Consider the following 17,273-nt stretch of genomic DNA (forward strand, 5'->3'; position numbering starts at 1 on the left):
CTGTCCCCTGGAGGCCACAGACCCGGCAGCTTGGCTGAACCTTTAACCTTTCTTACTGTCGTGCTTCTTGTGAGTAGTTGCTGGTGCAGTTTTGTTCCGAGAATTTGTATCTAGTGGTCCTCTGTGTAGATGAAAAATAAACTCCAAACAAGTACACAATGTTGTGTTAATGTTTATGAAACAACATACCTGAACCTGGTCCAGTTTGACCCCCTGCTGAGAACACGCAGTACCAAATAAAGTCCAGCTTCTTCTTACCTAAGACTGAGGAAATTAAAGTCTGTGGATCCAACAAAACAGTTTCACAGAAGGAAAACTTCACATTTGACTCTTCCGTTCACCCTGAGGTGCTCAGTCACCCGTTTCATATTGATAAGAACAGAGACAGTGCCTCTGGAGTTTCTCTGGCCATATGATGAGGAAACACAGAGAACAGGAGGCCAACAGAGTCACAATGTTTCTGTGTGCGTTGAACAGAAAACCTACAAAAACACACTGAACACCAGCAAACTACAATATCTGTATTGTGGGTTTGTGTGTGTGAATATAGGCCTTGGTGCAACTCACTGTGATATGAGACACTTTTCTTTTGCAGTATGGATGTTTTGTGTGAGTTTAAGATTGCACTACATTCTTGTAAATGGCAACAATAACCTTTGCTCAGGTTCTCAGGAGGAAAAAAATAATTATAAAGAAAGTGGGTGAGAACATTTGGGTAGAAAATAAAGGTCACATTCAATTATTTTTTCTGTGGTGGCGAATATAACAGGTCTGTTTGGACTTACCATTGACCATTACATTGTGGGATATTTATGGTGCTGTAGTGTCCAGCATTGCCTACTGTAATATTTCACCGCAAATGGTATGCAATTTTGTGATCTGTTTTAGCGTACTAAATAGCATGTTAGTGTCGAATTTCAGATGCAACCTAAGCATCTCCTGACACTAGCTTCATTTTTAACATACAGACATGAGAGGATCAATCTTCTCATCAAACTCTTGGCAAAAAAACAAATAAGCGTATTTCCCAAAATGCTTTTAACAGGATTGGAAAAATGGCATAAAATAATTCGGCTACACAAAAAAGCTTTTTCCTAATTGTTCATTTTTCTTGTGTAATAACTAGTTTTACCGTGTCTGGCCTCTAATTACTCCCTGACATAATGCAATGAGCGACAACATGTCTCCAGTCAACTATAAATTAAATATACTTTTGTAAGGGATTATGTTTTTTTTTATCAACATAATGAGGAAACGTTAAGAAAAGTATCTACTGGTAGCAACTAAAGCTTGATTCAAATGTTGTAATGTTTATGTTTAAGCCCTCACAGCACTTGGTTAAGGTTAGGAAAATATCATGGTTAATATTTAAAAAGTTAACAGTGACTTGAAGCATGATAGAAAACCTGCTTTGTGCGTTTTCTACCTTCCTACATTACAAAAAAACATTCCCAGTGAACATAATCCGGGCTGCAAATACATTTCCCTTCAAAAAGTAATTAGCAAAACAATTCAGCAGTAGCTTATATAAATGTTGTTTCTAGGAGACAGGGTTGCCTGAGTAGACATTGCTTCATTTCGAGGGGTCAAAACACAAAAAGCTACTCATACAGATAAAACACAAAGGACCCCGTGTTATATATTAGAGACATTTGACTCACTGGGGTCGTCTGTAAGTGTTGAAGGGTAATTAAAATCACATTTTAATAACTTCTGACTGTCTCACAGTCTCCTGTATTATTGGAGCATTACTGGGCGGGAGCGGATTAGTGTGGTCTGGAATTCCTCACATGCAGAGCAGAGCAGAGCAGAGCTCCCACCCTGTGCTTGACCCCCCGCCACCGCTACACACCCTGACTACACGAGACGTGAGGGAGCGAGGGGCTTTCTGTACTTTGTAGGAATATTTTTTTAAAGGTTTAAAGCACATACAAATGATCACAAAACACAAAAGATTGGAGGCACTTCTGAAAAAATAACAACAATTTGGGTAGCAGAGACATCTGTTGTTTTAATCTGACAAATCTTTTTGGAAAGAGATGTTGCTTTTGAATATTTTACATAGTTTTTTACTCATGCTAGCAGCGTGGCTCTATGGTAATGTTGGCTGGTCCACCGCTTTGCTCCAGAACTGAAATATCTAAACAACTATTAGAGGGAATGCCATGATTCCCATCAGTCTCAGTTGTACTTTGTTGAATGCTAATTATTATGTTTTGTGAAACATTTCACTCATGCAAGCAGCATCCCTTCTTCTTGGCAGAATTTCAGTCTGACTGTGTCATGAGGGTAAAGACCCACTGAAAGAGGCAACGTTAATTTTATATTGAATATGAGCAAATCGCTTCACAAGGCATTGTGGGATTCCCCGCAACGTAGGACTGATCACCAATATGAAAAAAAGGGAGATTTCAAAAGTTTAAAATGTTAAACTTTATGCAAATTAGGGTGAAATTTGCCTGTCGGCTACACAATATTTTACAAAGTAAACTGACAACAACAAAGCAATGTAATGGTTGGTCAGAAAGTCTTTATGTCTATATATATCCGTCTGTGGAGAACATTATTTACACGTTTGCTAATGAAGAAGCTACTCGCTGAAACATTCTTTGGAAATGTGAACAAAGGTTTTGCCATCTGAAATCCCACCCACATTTCAATGCTTCTTACGGCCATGCCTGGAGCACATTTGGCAACTACTATCTCTTTTTACTGCAAACACTTCTTTACTTTTGCTTGAGTATAATGTATTGCATGAGATTTTATTTCAATGAAGTATTATTGCATTGTGGTACTGATCCTTTTACTTCAACATGTGATGAGTCATTATTGTATAACAGTCCATGGTATGTTGACATGATGAAGAGCAGTGGTGTGAGGGTTGTATTTGTTTTTACCTTCAGATGGACCAGCACCAACCTCTGGGAGTGGCTCCCCATCTGGCTGTGACTCTGGCTCTCCACTGAGAAACACAGTAAGAAGTGCAAGGACCCTACAGAATCTGAACATCAAACTTTGACACATTTTCTGTAAATACACCAAAGAGTGGAAAAAAGAGCAAAACTACTCTGACCTAATTAGTCTATTGTCTAACATTAAGAGAAAAAGTTATAATCTGTTGTAGTTGTGCAGCAGGGGTTGGCAACCTTTTTGATATAAAGTGCAATTTTTAAATTTTAATCAGTTTGACATGTCAACATTAAAGGTGCTTTCACGCCTGTAGTTGGGTTCATTTGGTCCGGACCAAAAGAAAACATTTTAGTTCTGGTCCGGCTCTGTTCACACTGACTTTTTACAAACCAACCAGAGGAGTAAACAGGAAGTTATACAGACTGACAGGTAACTCACTGATTCTCATCCTGCATCATCAGGACCCACGAGGAGAAATGAAATTACAGTGACTGACAGTTTATGCAGCACTTCACTGCTTCTGATGTGTATATTTATGTTCTCTGATTAATAACTGATAACAAGCATTATGACTATTATTAGACTACAAATCGGCAGCATGTTATGATGAATAACTGTAGAAACAGGACTCTACAAAGGCCCCTTTGCACGCTGTCTAAAAATCCCAACCAAACTTGATCTGAAGACATTTTTCCATCTGTTCAGAGTTCAGACATTGAAACATTCAGTTGTATCATTTAGTCATTACATGCATTTATTTGAGAGGAACAAATTTCGCCATACATATCTTTGTGATTACCAGCACATTTCAATTAAGTTAACAAATTATTAAAATTTTCTAAAAATTAAAGCATAACAAACAGTGGGGGCAAACTATCTGTTGGGTGGAGAGGAGCATGAGGGTCGAATGCTGCTCCTTTTGAGAGGAAAGAAAAAAACAAACACACCTGCCTGCAACTGCTTCAGGAAATAATTCAAAGCAGCTCTCGTCACGGACATACATGAAGCTGACTTTTCATGTAAAGGTGCTTGCTAAAGTCCTTGCTCTGGAAGTTTCAGGACAGGATGGTCATCAGCGCCTGCAGTGTGTGGTATATGATGTTCAGAGTTTTTTACTTCTGTCTCCTCTGTGGGAAAACAACACAACCACTAGCGCTCCCGTGTGGCCACAGCTTCACCCAGCAGAGTAGTGTTAAAACAACAAGGACTTTGATGAGAACTAATATGTTTGCTGCTCCCTTGTGTTTGCTTGTATTACTGCACCCCGACTGCTACCATCGTCAACCATTCAATCATATTAACCTTTCCTTCCAACACAGATTACCCTTCCCTCCCCCCAAAAAAACAAAATCTAAATATTTGCTCTAGTTTGAATCTGAAATATACATAAAAAAATGGGGTTAATCTTTAAAAGCAACCCCAAAAAATGAAAAAAAAAAAGATAAAATGAGGATGGGGGGTGAAGAAGAAAAAGGAAAAAAATAAATCAGAAAAGTCTCATATAGCTATAAAATAAATAGAAAATAACTGATTTCTCTAAAGCAGCCCAAACAAAAAAAATGACGACTGAATCTGAAGTGGTGAGTTTTGAAGGCAACATGAATGATGAGCTGGAGCGGTGAAATGGCACAAAGTACCAGTGGAAGACAGGAAGATGACGACAGAGACCGAGCTGCTTTTCTTGAGAGAGTTTAACACAACAAATGACTGGTCGAACGAAGCGATAATAAGTGTCTGAAAGATGCAGTGAATCATGAAAAAAAAAAAAAAAAAAAGGATGTAAATAACTCAACCAAAAGCAGACATCTTGCTTTCCGACATTCGCAGAAGTTCTGGGTTTTTTCAGCTGGGAGCAATTTGTCACTTTCAAAAAAGAGTTTTTTTTGTTGTTGTAGCGGAGGCAGGCGGAGAGACAGTTTGCAGCTCCTCCACATCAGATCTGAGGAGACTGACCGGAGGGGGACGCTGATTCCTGAGGGGCCAAAGTGAGCAGAGGATGAGAAAACAGACAAAGAGGGAGGTCACTTTGGCAGAGGTCCCTTAAGAGTTGCTTTTTTTTTTTTCCCCGAAGGGGGAGAAATGGTCGGGGGGTGGGGACACAGACATAAAACATTTGACATTTAAACAGACACGTTAACATCTTCAGCTTCCTTGGATATAAAAGCCTTTGACAGTGACCTACTTCCACCTCTAGAACAAGTGTTTAAAGCCAGCAGGTCCGCTCAGCAGAGTCCGTCACCGTTATTTTTGTCTTGTGACTGTGCCATTAATCCCACTTTTCTCATGTATCACTGGTATGTGTATGTTTTATGAAAAAAAATCTTTAACTGCTAGATATTTCCCCCATAACTACAGTGGAAATCTACACAAGAGAGCAACAGGAGGGCTGTGAGAAAGGTCTGTGTTCTGTCTTTGGTTAGTGTTTCATCCCCCAGCTCTCTTATTACTTCTCACTCACAGGCGGCTGCTTGTGTGTAAAGATTGCAGATTGACAAAATGTAGTGATAACATGGTGATTTTATTTCTGTTTTAACCCCCCGTTTTCCTCATAATGTGCATATGTATGTGTGTTTCAGTGGTTGGTGTAGTGTGGATGTAGAGGAGTTCCTTATTTGTCACAGCAAAGCTCCAGAAGTTGATTTAGTCTTTCCATTGCTTGTATGTTCATGTATAGAGCGTTCGACTGTAACACCAGGTCTTCTGTCCTTTATGGAAAGGTTGTGTTGGTGGTAAAGTCAAAGAAACGGCAAAAACATTGTAGGGCAACCAGTCACGTAGTAGAGCCAGACAAACTATCTGAGTGCTGAGTTTTTCTCCTGTCCTCATCGTCCCTGTGGAAATAGAAGAGAGGAGAGAAATTATTCCTGAATGTAGCAGAGAACATAAAAACCCAACTCAATAATAGCAAACGTAGTTATCCATGATTGATTAAAATCTTCCTGAAGATAAAACCGTTTTGCTCCATCTGTGCACACTGTGGTGTCTGAGGCCATTGCAGCACTTCTTTGCAGCACGATTTGTCATTAATATTCTACTTTGGCTGCACAAATACATGCAAACCTAAATTTCCTTTCGAGGATATTGCCACCCTTACACCTCTTCTACCCTGGCCGCAGAGCAGCAGCAGTCCTTGCAGTCTATCTATCTATATTTGCTGTGTTCGCTGCGGTGCAATTACAAGCGTTCTTACAGTTGCAAAGTTATAAAATCACTGTTTTGCATGCAAGTCAGCAGTAAATGAAGTATCAAAAAATGCTGATCAGACAGGTTCAAACCAAGGCAACAGTTAAACCAGATTGGCTGGAGGTAAAACCCAAAGTGAGCGCAGCTGCAGTGTCGCTAATAATCAGTTATTGCACAGAAAAACTGAATGCACAACTACGGCGAGCAGTGGCGTCGTCAGCATCGGGCTTCCGGGGCTTTAGCCGGGAATGTTTATTGTCTAGCTACGAATCTTTCTGACAGAGGAAAAAATCTAATTATCATAAAATGTAAATAATTTAATTCCCAACCACACCAACCCCTGCTGCTGCCTATGTGTGTGGATGTAGCGAGATTGAGGGAGTGGGGCTGGGTAACTTCCTCTTGTAACCTATAGGCTACAAGTTCAGCCAGTCCTGCTGCTTCTGCCCGGCTATCGGGATCACACAGCAGCAGTCCTGAGACTGCTGTCCATAGCGTGCTTTTTCAGGCGCTGGGGAGCGCTTCATCCACAGTGATGACATCAGCAGCGCCTTTCTGAAAAGTTCAGAGATTTTCAACTACAAAAAAAGTTGGATGCTCGGAGAGAAGACGCTGGGTGCAGCGTGTTCAGGGAACAATGTTTAAGGTAAAACATGATTCTGTCCTGTAGGCATAGATGACATGAGTTAAAGGATATAGGATACTTTGGGAGTTGTTGTTAACACAATTTGGAGAAAAGCGAGATGGTCAAAACATCTGATATACCGTAAATAAACACAAAGTGCTAAATATTACAGCAGTCAAATAAAGATGTAAAAATAAACTAAAAACATAAAGAAGCATAGTACCATAGTTTTGAGAATCCTCAGCTGCCCTGGAAATGTCCATTTTGTACAGCGCAACTGTCTTAACATTACTATTAAGTGAGTAGAAACGTGGGTAGTGTTCCAGGAAGAACAGCAGCGACCCCCCCAAAACAATACAGCGTGCGCGCACACCCTCTGACCTCAGCCTCAGATGGTCTGGGCATTAGACCTTGTAAACTCCTAGAAATGCCCCTGATGGCAAGTATCTGTTGTTTATCTGTAGGCTGGACTGAAGCTTACAACAGACAGTTTGGATAATAATTAAGTGCTTTTGAAGAGATAGCTTCCGCAAGTTGACATCTGTGTTTCATGGAAACTCTACAGTACGTCGACAGTATGATGATGAATCTACTTGTGATTTATCTTGATCTATTGTACATACATATGGATAAATGTTTACCTCACAACCTCATGGCGCGTCTCTCCCCGTCTCCAAACTGGCTTCTAGCAGCAGCTCCTCCAGGTCTTGTCCACAGCTGACACTCACTACACAAGTGACACATAATACGGATTACCAAACATAATTTTCCCACCTAAAAACAACTGCATATGTGACTTCATTTATCTAAAAAAAACCATCAGAGATCACAGCGACTCACCGTGCTCCATCACACAGCTGCCGGGCTTGGGGCTTTCAGTGTCGAGAAGATGGAGGGAGAACTCAGGCTTTAGGCCGTTGGGTAGAGCTGAACCGACTAGCTCCTCCGAAGCCTCGGCAAAACACTCATCATCGTCTGAAGAGCTCTCATCGGGTGAATCCTCGTCTTTGACTGCGAAGACAGACTCAGTCGTGGCAGTTTCGGGACTCTCTGAGGCTTCTCCTGCTCCAGGATTTAACTCCTGAGCTCCGCTTTGAGTGTCAGATGGTTCCTGTTGATTAGTCTGGACAGAGAGAACAGGATCTACTGCCTGTTCATCTGCCTCCGTTTGCTGCTTTGGACATGGTTCCTCTTCGGTTGGCGGGCTGTCCTCTTTCTCTGTTAAACTGGGTTTTTCATTTTCTGACAAGTCGGCTGGTGCTTCCTGCTTCCCTTGTAGTGGAAGTGGCTCCTCTTCTTCTTCTTCTTCTTCTTCTTCCTCTGTTTGGTTGAGCGACTGGTTCTCCTCTGATGCAGATGCTAGTTCGTCCTGTAGCTGTTCAATAACGGATGTTAACGGCTGCTGCTGCTGCGTTTGTACTGCAGGAATACTAGTCTGGCTTTGACTTAGTTCATCTAACAGTTTACACTCTCCTTCTGTGCTCACCTGTCTCTCATCTTCTATATGACCTTCATCCTCCTCTCCCTCCTTCTTTCCTTCTACACAGCTGGGCTCAGGTTGGGGGTTTTTAACGCTCTTTATTTCCTCCTCAGTGAGCTGAAATGCTGCAGCCAGCAATGATGAGGAATATGAAGGCAGGGCTGGTGCTTGCTGACTTGGATCTGTCACATCTGGATCTAAAGTGCTAGCCGTCACATCCTCAGTGGGTTGACTTGTAGACTGTGGCTCTATAGTGTTTAGTGCGGACTCTAAGTGTGCTACAGGACTCGGCTCTGTGAGTTTACAGTCTGTTGACGGAGCAGGTGAGCTCTCAAACACGTCGTCCTGTAGCGGTTGTGTTTGTGTAGCTGTTTGAGATGAGGGAGGTGGCCGTGTCTGCTGTGTCGTGGGTGTGTTCTCCTCAACAGGCTTCTTTGAGGCCTCTTTAGCCTGTCTGGGAGCTGCAGGCGCTCTCTTCTGGAGTTGGAGCTGCTGCTGCTGCTGTTGCTGCTCAGGGGGGCTCTCCACCCGAGTTACCATGAAGATCTTGTGACCTCTCCCTGGACTAGAGACAGATATACAGCGACCAGGTGATGGAGGGGTGCCGGGAGGAACTGTGGATTCTGTGACGGTGATGCCGGAAACGACACTCAGGTGTCCGCCAGCAGGTGAGGCAGACGGGAGTGAGGACGTACATGAGGCACTGAGGAGGGGCTTTGCAACCCCTGTTTGGGTTTGAGGAGGAGTCTGGTTTAAGCGAGTGGAGGATTTTGACGTGGAAGATGACTTTGTTACCACCTCTTCTTCCTCCTCATCCTCAGTGTCCGAGTCCGACTCCAGGATCATTTGAGGAATGCTTGTCTCAGTGCTCTCTCCAGGCTGGCTGCTTGTCTGTCCTTCATTTCCTGTTGTTTCACCTTTTTCTTCTCCCTCTTTCCCCTCTTTGTCCTTTCTCTCCTCTGTTGCTGGTACTTCTTGCTCTTCTTCTGTGGTCCCGTCCTCTGTGGCGATTTCAGCCATGGATGCCGACTGCCTCATCATCTGCTCGGTTTCCTCCTTCTCTTTAGCCAGGATGAAGTTCCTCTTGCAGCCATTCTGAATCTCAGCCAGCAGGGCGCGCTGGGTCTCAATGAAGCTCTTCACCTGGAAAACAAAAAGAGATGGAACATAAACAACAAGAATATCAGAATAAAAAAACTGAATCAAAACAATCCCTTCAGGCTGCTGTTTCAGTCAGTAATATCTTTATTTCAAAACACAATTTTCTTTAAAAAGCCAAAGCTGGGGGCGCCCTGGTGGCCTACGGGGTTAGGAGACCTTTATTGTCATTCCCCATCTCTCTCTCTCCCCTCATTTCCTGTCATCTCTCCACTGTCAGCTATTTAATAAAGGCATAAAATTCCCAGAAAAAATCATAAAAAGGCTAGTCTGAGGCTAGTATTATTCTGTATTGTAGATATTGTCAAAAAATCCAATGAAAAATCCACAGTTACATTAGTCCATCGCTCAATACTTTCACTTTTCTACCCTGTCTGTAGCTGCAGGCCCATTGATTCCTACTGATGACATACCTGATAAAAAACAGGTCACAGATCCATAGTTTCATTTTTAAACTAGAACTACCGCCTCCACCAACCAGTCAAGTTGCAGTTTACATCCACGTCCAAAATGTCATCACTTCATCATTTTATCCTATTAGACATTTGTGTAAAATTGTCATAATTAGCATATGAATTCTTGAGTTATGGCCAAAAATGTCTTTTGTTAGGTCACAGTGACCTTTGACAAACAAATTCTAATCAGTTCATCTGGACGTTTGAAGATATTTGATCAACGTGTTCCCGAGATATCACGAGAATGGGACGGACGTGAGGTCACAGTGACCTTGACCTTTGACCACCAAAATCTAATCAGTTCATTCTTAAGGGATAGAAAGGCTAAATCATTTCTTAAAACAGTTGGGCACTGTTGTTCTAAGCAATGCGCTGCTGCTCCCTCCCTCTGGAGCTCTCTGCCCCAACACCTCAGACATTCTTCCTCACTTCCCTCTTTCAAAACTGCACTCAAAACCCACCTATTTAAATCTGCTTTTAATTTGTGATCCATTAGTCCTTCCCCACACCCCCCAAACAAATATCCATCTGGGACAATAAATCTATATAAAACTCTACTCAATCTAAATTATAGTGTGCAATGGATCTAGCGAGAACTTTTTGCGTTTTTTTACGTTACCTAAAGACCACCGTAGTTCTCTGACCATATTGGTAATGTGAGCTGCAGAGTGCAAAACCGTGGTACCGCCAGCTGCCGTCTTATTATAGTAAGGATGGCCTCTGAGTGACGCGAACAGCGTTACCACGGTTTTGCAATTGGCGGCTCACGTTACCGCAGTCTTGGAAAGGGAGGAGCGAGCGGAGGGGTACTCAGTTGGTTGCATCTGTAACCACGCCACTAGATGCCACCAAATCCTACACACTGTACCTTTAAGGAGAACTTCACCCAGTGCAACAATGAAGGTCTATGGCACAGAGGAAAAAGATATATATGGCTTTGAAAATAAGGAAAATCACATGTCTGCGAGGGTCTGTGCAGACTGTCCGCGTACAGCCCAGAATTTATGATTGCGTCTACCGTATGCCAACAAACGCTCATGAAGACACCCAATATAAAGTAAACAGAAACGCGTGCATGTCAACGTCTGTTTTGGACTTTATTTGTCCCTGTACTTCCTCTCGCCTATCCCCTTCCTCAAGCCCTGTCCCCATGCTCACAGTTTCTTTCTTGGGCTCCCGGTCAAGGTCGAGACGCAGCAGAGAGGTGTTGACTTTTAGGGCGAGCGACAGCGCCATTAGTCCACCTGTCTTGATCTCATTCTCTCGAAGGTCCAGACGCAGCAGTCTGGGGCTCTCAGCGATGAATTCAGCCACAGCCACAGCTCCTACAGCACAGATGACAGAGAAACAGAAGTCAAACATGACAGCTAGACAGCAAAAAAGCCCTCCACAAAATCTGAGGCACTAGTTCCCACCTTCGCAGGACAGTTTGGTGGACGCGAGGCCCAGTCTGAGCACAGAGCGGTTGGAAATCAGTCCGTCTTTCAGCTTGTGGACCCCTTCGTTACCCACAGAGTTATGGCCGAGGTTCAGAGTCTCCAGACTCTGGGTGCATGGCTGAGGGAGGCAGAGAAACGACAGAGATATTGATGTGTTTAATAGTTTATTATAAAAACCCATCCGCCCATGTCCGCGAGGGTCCATGCGGACCCCAAGTGGACACCCACATGCAACCCAGAATTTATAATGTGTACGCATAGCATGCGCGTCAACTGCCTATGCTCCAGTTTCTTTCCATGCTTCAGTCTAGTTAGTGGCGTATGCACCTCTAGCTTCCAATTATCGTTCCTATTAGCTACTGCTGGAACCTCTCATTGAGTGCCAGAGCTGTGCTGCTGATGTTTTGAGATCTAAAACATGAACTTTTATTTATGTTAACATATTTTTCACTGTGTAAGAAATGTCTATTGCTCTATTAATTTTGTCAGTGTACAGGCCTTTTTCTCTTTAAACTGTTACTGTTGCCACCATTTCATTGCAATGAGGCGATCAAGTACACGATGGTTATCTCCGGGTTAATGAATCAGACAGTCATGGGATGTACTTTATCAGTATGAATCAGGGTTTTAGGCCATTTTTGTGTCTGCAACATCTCACAAGTCTCACCATAAGACAGATCTCTTGGAGGAAAAAAAAATGTATTTAGCACACCCGTCATGTGTTTCTAAAAATAATAGGTCCGGCAGTTCTACATACATTACATAACACCATGTGAGAGGTTGAAGGCATTCATTTGTCTGGTTTTGTTTAAAAGCTTTAAAGCTCTATCTGGTCTGATCAATAGTTACCCGTCACTTCACTCAAAGTCGTGACGATTATTTTTATAAACATCATACTGCTAAGAAACAGAAAATTAAATTAGCTTAGCTTGCTGGTCAAAATACCTCCTACCTTTTATATAAGGAGTTACTTTAATAATAAGGGTCTGTACAGATAAATGTTTTCTTGGCTACTGATTTGCACATTAGTGACTTAGATTAACAGACGCATATAGCAGCATGAAGCAGTAAATAATACCAGTAACTGTTTATACACAAACATAAGCATCAGTTATAAACATATTAACAACTGTGTGGTACAATGGTATAGTCTATAAACAAAAATTAAAGTTTTCTCACACCACTGTCTCTTTATTTAAAGACGACTTGTGTGTGAAAAATAATTGGATTAAATTGAAATATGCAGCTAAATTCTGAGTTAACAAATCATCAAACATGAGCAACATTAAAGCTTCACTAGAACACTGTTCATATTGAACAAAAGGGAGGTTTTGTAGCCATTACATTGGGTCAACTAAATTTTTATCTCATCTCATAAAACAGTATCAATAAACTGCAAATCATGTGAGCAAGAAACATGGTGCAGATTATCAATCAATCAATCATTCAATAATGGTATTCATGCCATGTTTGTAAAATTCTCAGTGGTTCTATTAATAAGACAAAACAGTAACACAACATTAAAAACAACAATAAAAGTGTATCTGATAAGGCTGAGGCTGTAATGACTCAGTAGTGTCTAAATGTAAACACTGTAGTACTAAAACAATGAGTGTGAAGATAATGATGCTATCACTCAACAACAGACATTACACCACTGACTTTAGTAATGGATTATCTATGCCAGACTGCTGTGAAATCAAACCAAGATAAACAACTGATACGGCACAAAGATGAGTCCTGAGCTCACATCTGTTCACTGAACGAGATGTGACCGCACAAAATGTCAGCTGTATTAATGAATAGCCTACGTGGAAATGTCCGGTCACATCAGACGTCATAACACCTATCTGCACGGCATGTTAATCTCTCACCTACAAACCTGTCACTCGCAAGTTTGCACAAATAAATAGCGGTTTCTCTAGTGAAATGCAAATATGAGTCATCTGACTACAAAGCAGTTTTTAATCTTATTTGTTTTAAGCAAGATCCTTCAGACAGTAAGGAGGTTAAAAAGCTGCATGAGCAAATTATATTTTCAAATCTTGTCTTTAGCAAATAATCCTCATGCCCGCTCTCTTTGTTTTACTGGGTAAACTCTAGCCATTAAATAAACAAAAGTCACGCCAGGTGTAGACGAGACTGAGCTACAGTACAACGTGTACATGTGGAATAAGGCTGACGATCATGAAGAGATATGAGAAAAGAGGTAAAACAACAAGCAGAGCTCTATTTTGATCGCTTCTCTAACAGAGTAATGAGGAGAAAATTGAATTCTCCCTGCCTAAGCTGTTAAAGAACCACACACAGCCAGCGTTGTCCTCTTAAAACCTCTGATAAGTGTGTGTGAGTAGATTCATTGTCCCGCTGTGTGTGTGTGTGTGTGTGTGTGTGTGTACCAGTGCAGCAGCGAGGTAGCCCATGCCATTGTGTGTGAGCTGGTTGTTCCATAGCACCAAAGTGACGAGGCCTTTCCTCTGCTCTTTTAGACCTTCGCACACGTAGGCCAGACCTGTGACGACAAACAGAGGCAGACTGTTAGGACATCAGTGTATTTGCATCTGGAGCTCAGTGCTAGTATGAGTTTAGTGTTGTGTGTGCATCCATTAATCAAGTATAGATGAAAGAATATTGTATGTATTGGTGGAAAGCAAAGCATGAAAAACACATTTTTACACCAAGACTTGGAAGTTATTTTTAGCTCATTAGTCAGATGTTAGGCAGACCTCTAAACAGGGATATTTCAGAGTTGTTTGGCTACATAATGCTGTAAAATCCAAATGAATAGCACTATACTGTATTAAGTGGTGACAACCAAATCACATCATAAAACAAATCACTAATCATAAAGCAAAACAAAGAGGGCAAAATGTAATACTTTTACTCACTTTTGTTTGCTTCCCTGCCTGAACAGTAATCATATTCTGAATTTAAATGAAACCAAATTATGCAGCATAAGACTGGCTGGGGTTGTGTTTAAAACAAAACGTGTCATATTCACTGTAGTGAACAGACGATCAAACTCATCATTGATGTCTCTCTATAAACACGACACCTCTGTCAAGCAGCTGGTAAATACACTGAGGCACTAGAGCTGCAACGATTAACCGATTAGTTGTCCACTATTAAATTCATTGCCAACTATTTTGATAATCGATTAATCAGTTTGAGTAATTCTTTTAAGAAATAAAAAGGTATATTTTCAGATTGCCATATGCAGACTATTTATTTAGTATGTAATGTACCATTGCACCATAAGTGCATTGCTATTATTCTATTCAATTTATTGTATTATTTTGTATTCATTTTGCTGCGATTTCCCCACAAGTATCAATAAACTCTCATCTTACCCGAGTTTGTGAAAATGTACTCAGGTGCACAATAAAAAAATATTTTTTAACAAAACAGTTCCACCTTGAGAAAACATACAAGACTATAAAACAATTATGCTGCAGTATGTGTTAATACTCCATCACTGCACTGTGTACCAGAGTCGAGGATGTGGTTGTTGCGTAGGTCCAGGATCTGAATGTTGTAGTTGAACTTGAGCAAGTTGCCAAGTTGGGCCGAGTCCTGCAGGCCATTGAGCTTGTTGTCTGCCAGGTACAACTCCCGCAGGTTCATATTCATCTTCAGAGCCGTAGCTGTCCAGAAAAATATATTATAAAGGAAGGTGAGGCAAGAAGAAAAACAAAATGTCAGGAATAGAAGACTAAATTCTGAAATTGTGATTCTCCGACACTGAAGGTGGGGTTGGAGAGAGAAAGCGCTCTGTCCATCTTACCCAGTAACATGAGCGGCCTGCCAGACAGACCAGCGTTCTCCAGGTGGAGGACTGCCAGGCTGCCACTGATCCTGAGTGCTCGTGCTACAAAGGGAGCCGAGTGGTCCAGCAGAGGAGTATTACGTGCATCGAGATACTGCAGAGAGCTCGTCTGAGGGGGGAAACACCAACAGAGATACAATCAATTTGGAGTAGACGGATAAAAGTGCAATAACGTTCTCGTCATCGGGATGAAAACAGTCTTTGTGTGACTCTTAAGTGCAATAAGATAACACATTTATAAAGGACGGGGAGTATAATTATACAAGTTAAATGCTGATTTTGATATGAGGTTGTCTTGAGGACTTTCTGCAAATAAGTTTGCAAGTAGATGACCTACAACATCTGGCTAACACACACACACACACACACACACACACACACACATTTTCCTTTGATCTTTATTCCTGATCCTGTAACCTCTCATTAGCTGTGATTATACCGTAGCTACTGTCGTAGACCGATGAACACCAGCTTCATCAGACTGCATACATAAAACATTATCCTCAAATGAGCAAATGTGAATGACAAAGATGACGCAAATGCACACTGTCGCCCAGATAAAGGCACTTTAATATTGGTTTTCATCTGCTTAATCCGAGGCCTCACCTCAGGGACTCACCTCAGGGACTCACGGACGCGCAGTCTTGTCAAAGCATTAGTGCGTTATGGGCTTTGCTGAAATTAGCTACTGCGACTTTTTATTGACAAGCTACAACACAAACAATCTATAAGCTGGTGTCTCTAGACACACTCGATGCTTGCAGACAAACACTGATCAGATGAGAAATTAGCTTCTCACTCAGTTCTAGTTGTGATTACAATACAACTGCGGTGCTCATACAAAAATGTATGAGCACTGCAGTTGTATTGTAAACACAGTTATTGTATCATTAGTAACTGTGATTAAGAATTTGTTGGTTTTCCCTCTAGGTGGGTAAGTAATGAACCAAATCTTTAAAAAAAATAAAATAAAGAGGCCACAATATTACACTCACTGCAGAGTAATTTGTGGTTTGGCAAACAGATCAGTGTTGTTCAGTGTTGCACAATGCCAGGAAACATCAGTGAGCTTCAGCCAATCCAAAAATATCCACAAACTCCACAATCTAGTAACCTAATATACAAATGAAACTGATTGATTTTTCATTAATTGTTAATTTACTACATTTGGTATAGGGTTCGTTTTTTGCGTGTATCATCTCACACTTCATCTTTCACCTTAAACTATGATACAGTATAGAAATATACTAGGGCTGTCAAACTTGACGTGATAATAACGCGCTAACAACCATGTCATATTGGCTTGTCGCCAATGAGGATAAATAACGATCCAATCTTACACTAAATTTTGGCGAGGAAAAACTGGCATGCCCATTTTCAAAAGGGGTCCCTTGACCTCTGACCTCAAGATATGTGAATGAAAATGGGTTCTATGGGTACCCACGAGTCTCCCCTTTACAGACATGCCCACTTTATGATAACCACATGCAGTTTTCAGGGCAAGTCATAGTCAAGTCAGCACACTGACAGCTGTTGTTGCCTGTTGGGCTTGAGTTTGCCATATTATGATTTGAGTATATTTTTTGGGGGGGCTTCTGTTATGCCTTTATTGATAGCGAGAGAGACAAGTTATGAAAGGGGGAGAGAGAAGGGATGACATGCAGCAAAGGGCCACAGGTCGGATTCAAACTCTGGGCTTCTGTGGTAAGGACTCTGCCTTGGTACATGGGGCGCCCACTCTACCAGTTGAGCTACCGCGGTGCCCCATTTGAGCATATTTTTATGCTAAATGCAGTACTTGTCTTTGTTTTGTGTTGTTAATTGATTTCTAATAATAAATATATATATACATTTGAATAAAGCAAGCATATTTGCCCACTCCCATGTTGATTAGTATTAAATACTTGACAAATTTCCCTCTAAGGTACAGTTTGAACAGATACAAAATGTGTGATTAATTTGCGATTAATCGTGATTAAATATTTTTTCGATTGACAGCCCTAAAATATACAAAAACAACGGTCTGAAATGTGTTTTTGTTGAGTGGCTTCACCCTCTCTATTCCTCTGACACCCAATCAACGGTTCCTTCACACAGTTTGTTTGACAAAAGCTAACCAGCAGCTGTTCATATCCATGTGTTTTCTCACATATATTGCTTGAGAGGTGATGTATTAATGTGTTTGCCTGGCGACCCA

The 17,273-nt window shown here is 41.4% G+C and overlaps 1 protein-coding gene across 1 annotated transcript in view; it reads right to left on the reverse strand.

Moving 5' to 3' along the window:
* Positions 1-3,641: 3,641 nt before the first annotated feature.
* ppp1r37 (protein phosphatase 1, regulatory subunit 37) overlaps positions 3,642-17,273 on the reverse strand; it is a 46,751-nt gene continuing 33,119 nt past the window's right edge. Inside the window, exons 7-14 of the mRNA XM_037774861.1 lie at positions 15,035-15,185; positions 14,739-14,894; positions 13,650-13,762; positions 11,227-11,368; positions 10,970-11,136; positions 7,559-9,341; positions 7,360-7,445; positions 3,642-5,741 (exon numbers count right to left, since the gene is read on the reverse strand). Coding sequence (XP_037630789.1) covers positions 7,369-7,445; positions 7,559-9,341; positions 10,970-11,136; positions 11,227-11,368; positions 13,650-13,762; positions 14,739-14,894; positions 15,035-15,185 — 2,589 coding nt within the window. The 3' untranslated portion in view covers positions 3,642-5,741; positions 7,360-7,368. The remainder of the gene's footprint in view (positions 5,742-7,359; positions 7,446-7,558; positions 9,342-10,969; positions 11,137-11,226; positions 11,369-13,649; positions 13,763-14,738; positions 14,895-15,034; positions 15,186-17,273) is intronic.

This window comes from Sebastes umbrosus, chromosome 7 (assembly GCF_015220745.1).
Source record: "Sebastes umbrosus isolate fSebUmb1 chromosome 7, fSebUmb1.pri, whole genome shotgun sequence".
NCBI classification, from domain to species: domain Eukaryota; kingdom Metazoa; phylum Chordata; class Actinopteri; order Perciformes; family Sebastidae; genus Sebastes; species Sebastes umbrosus.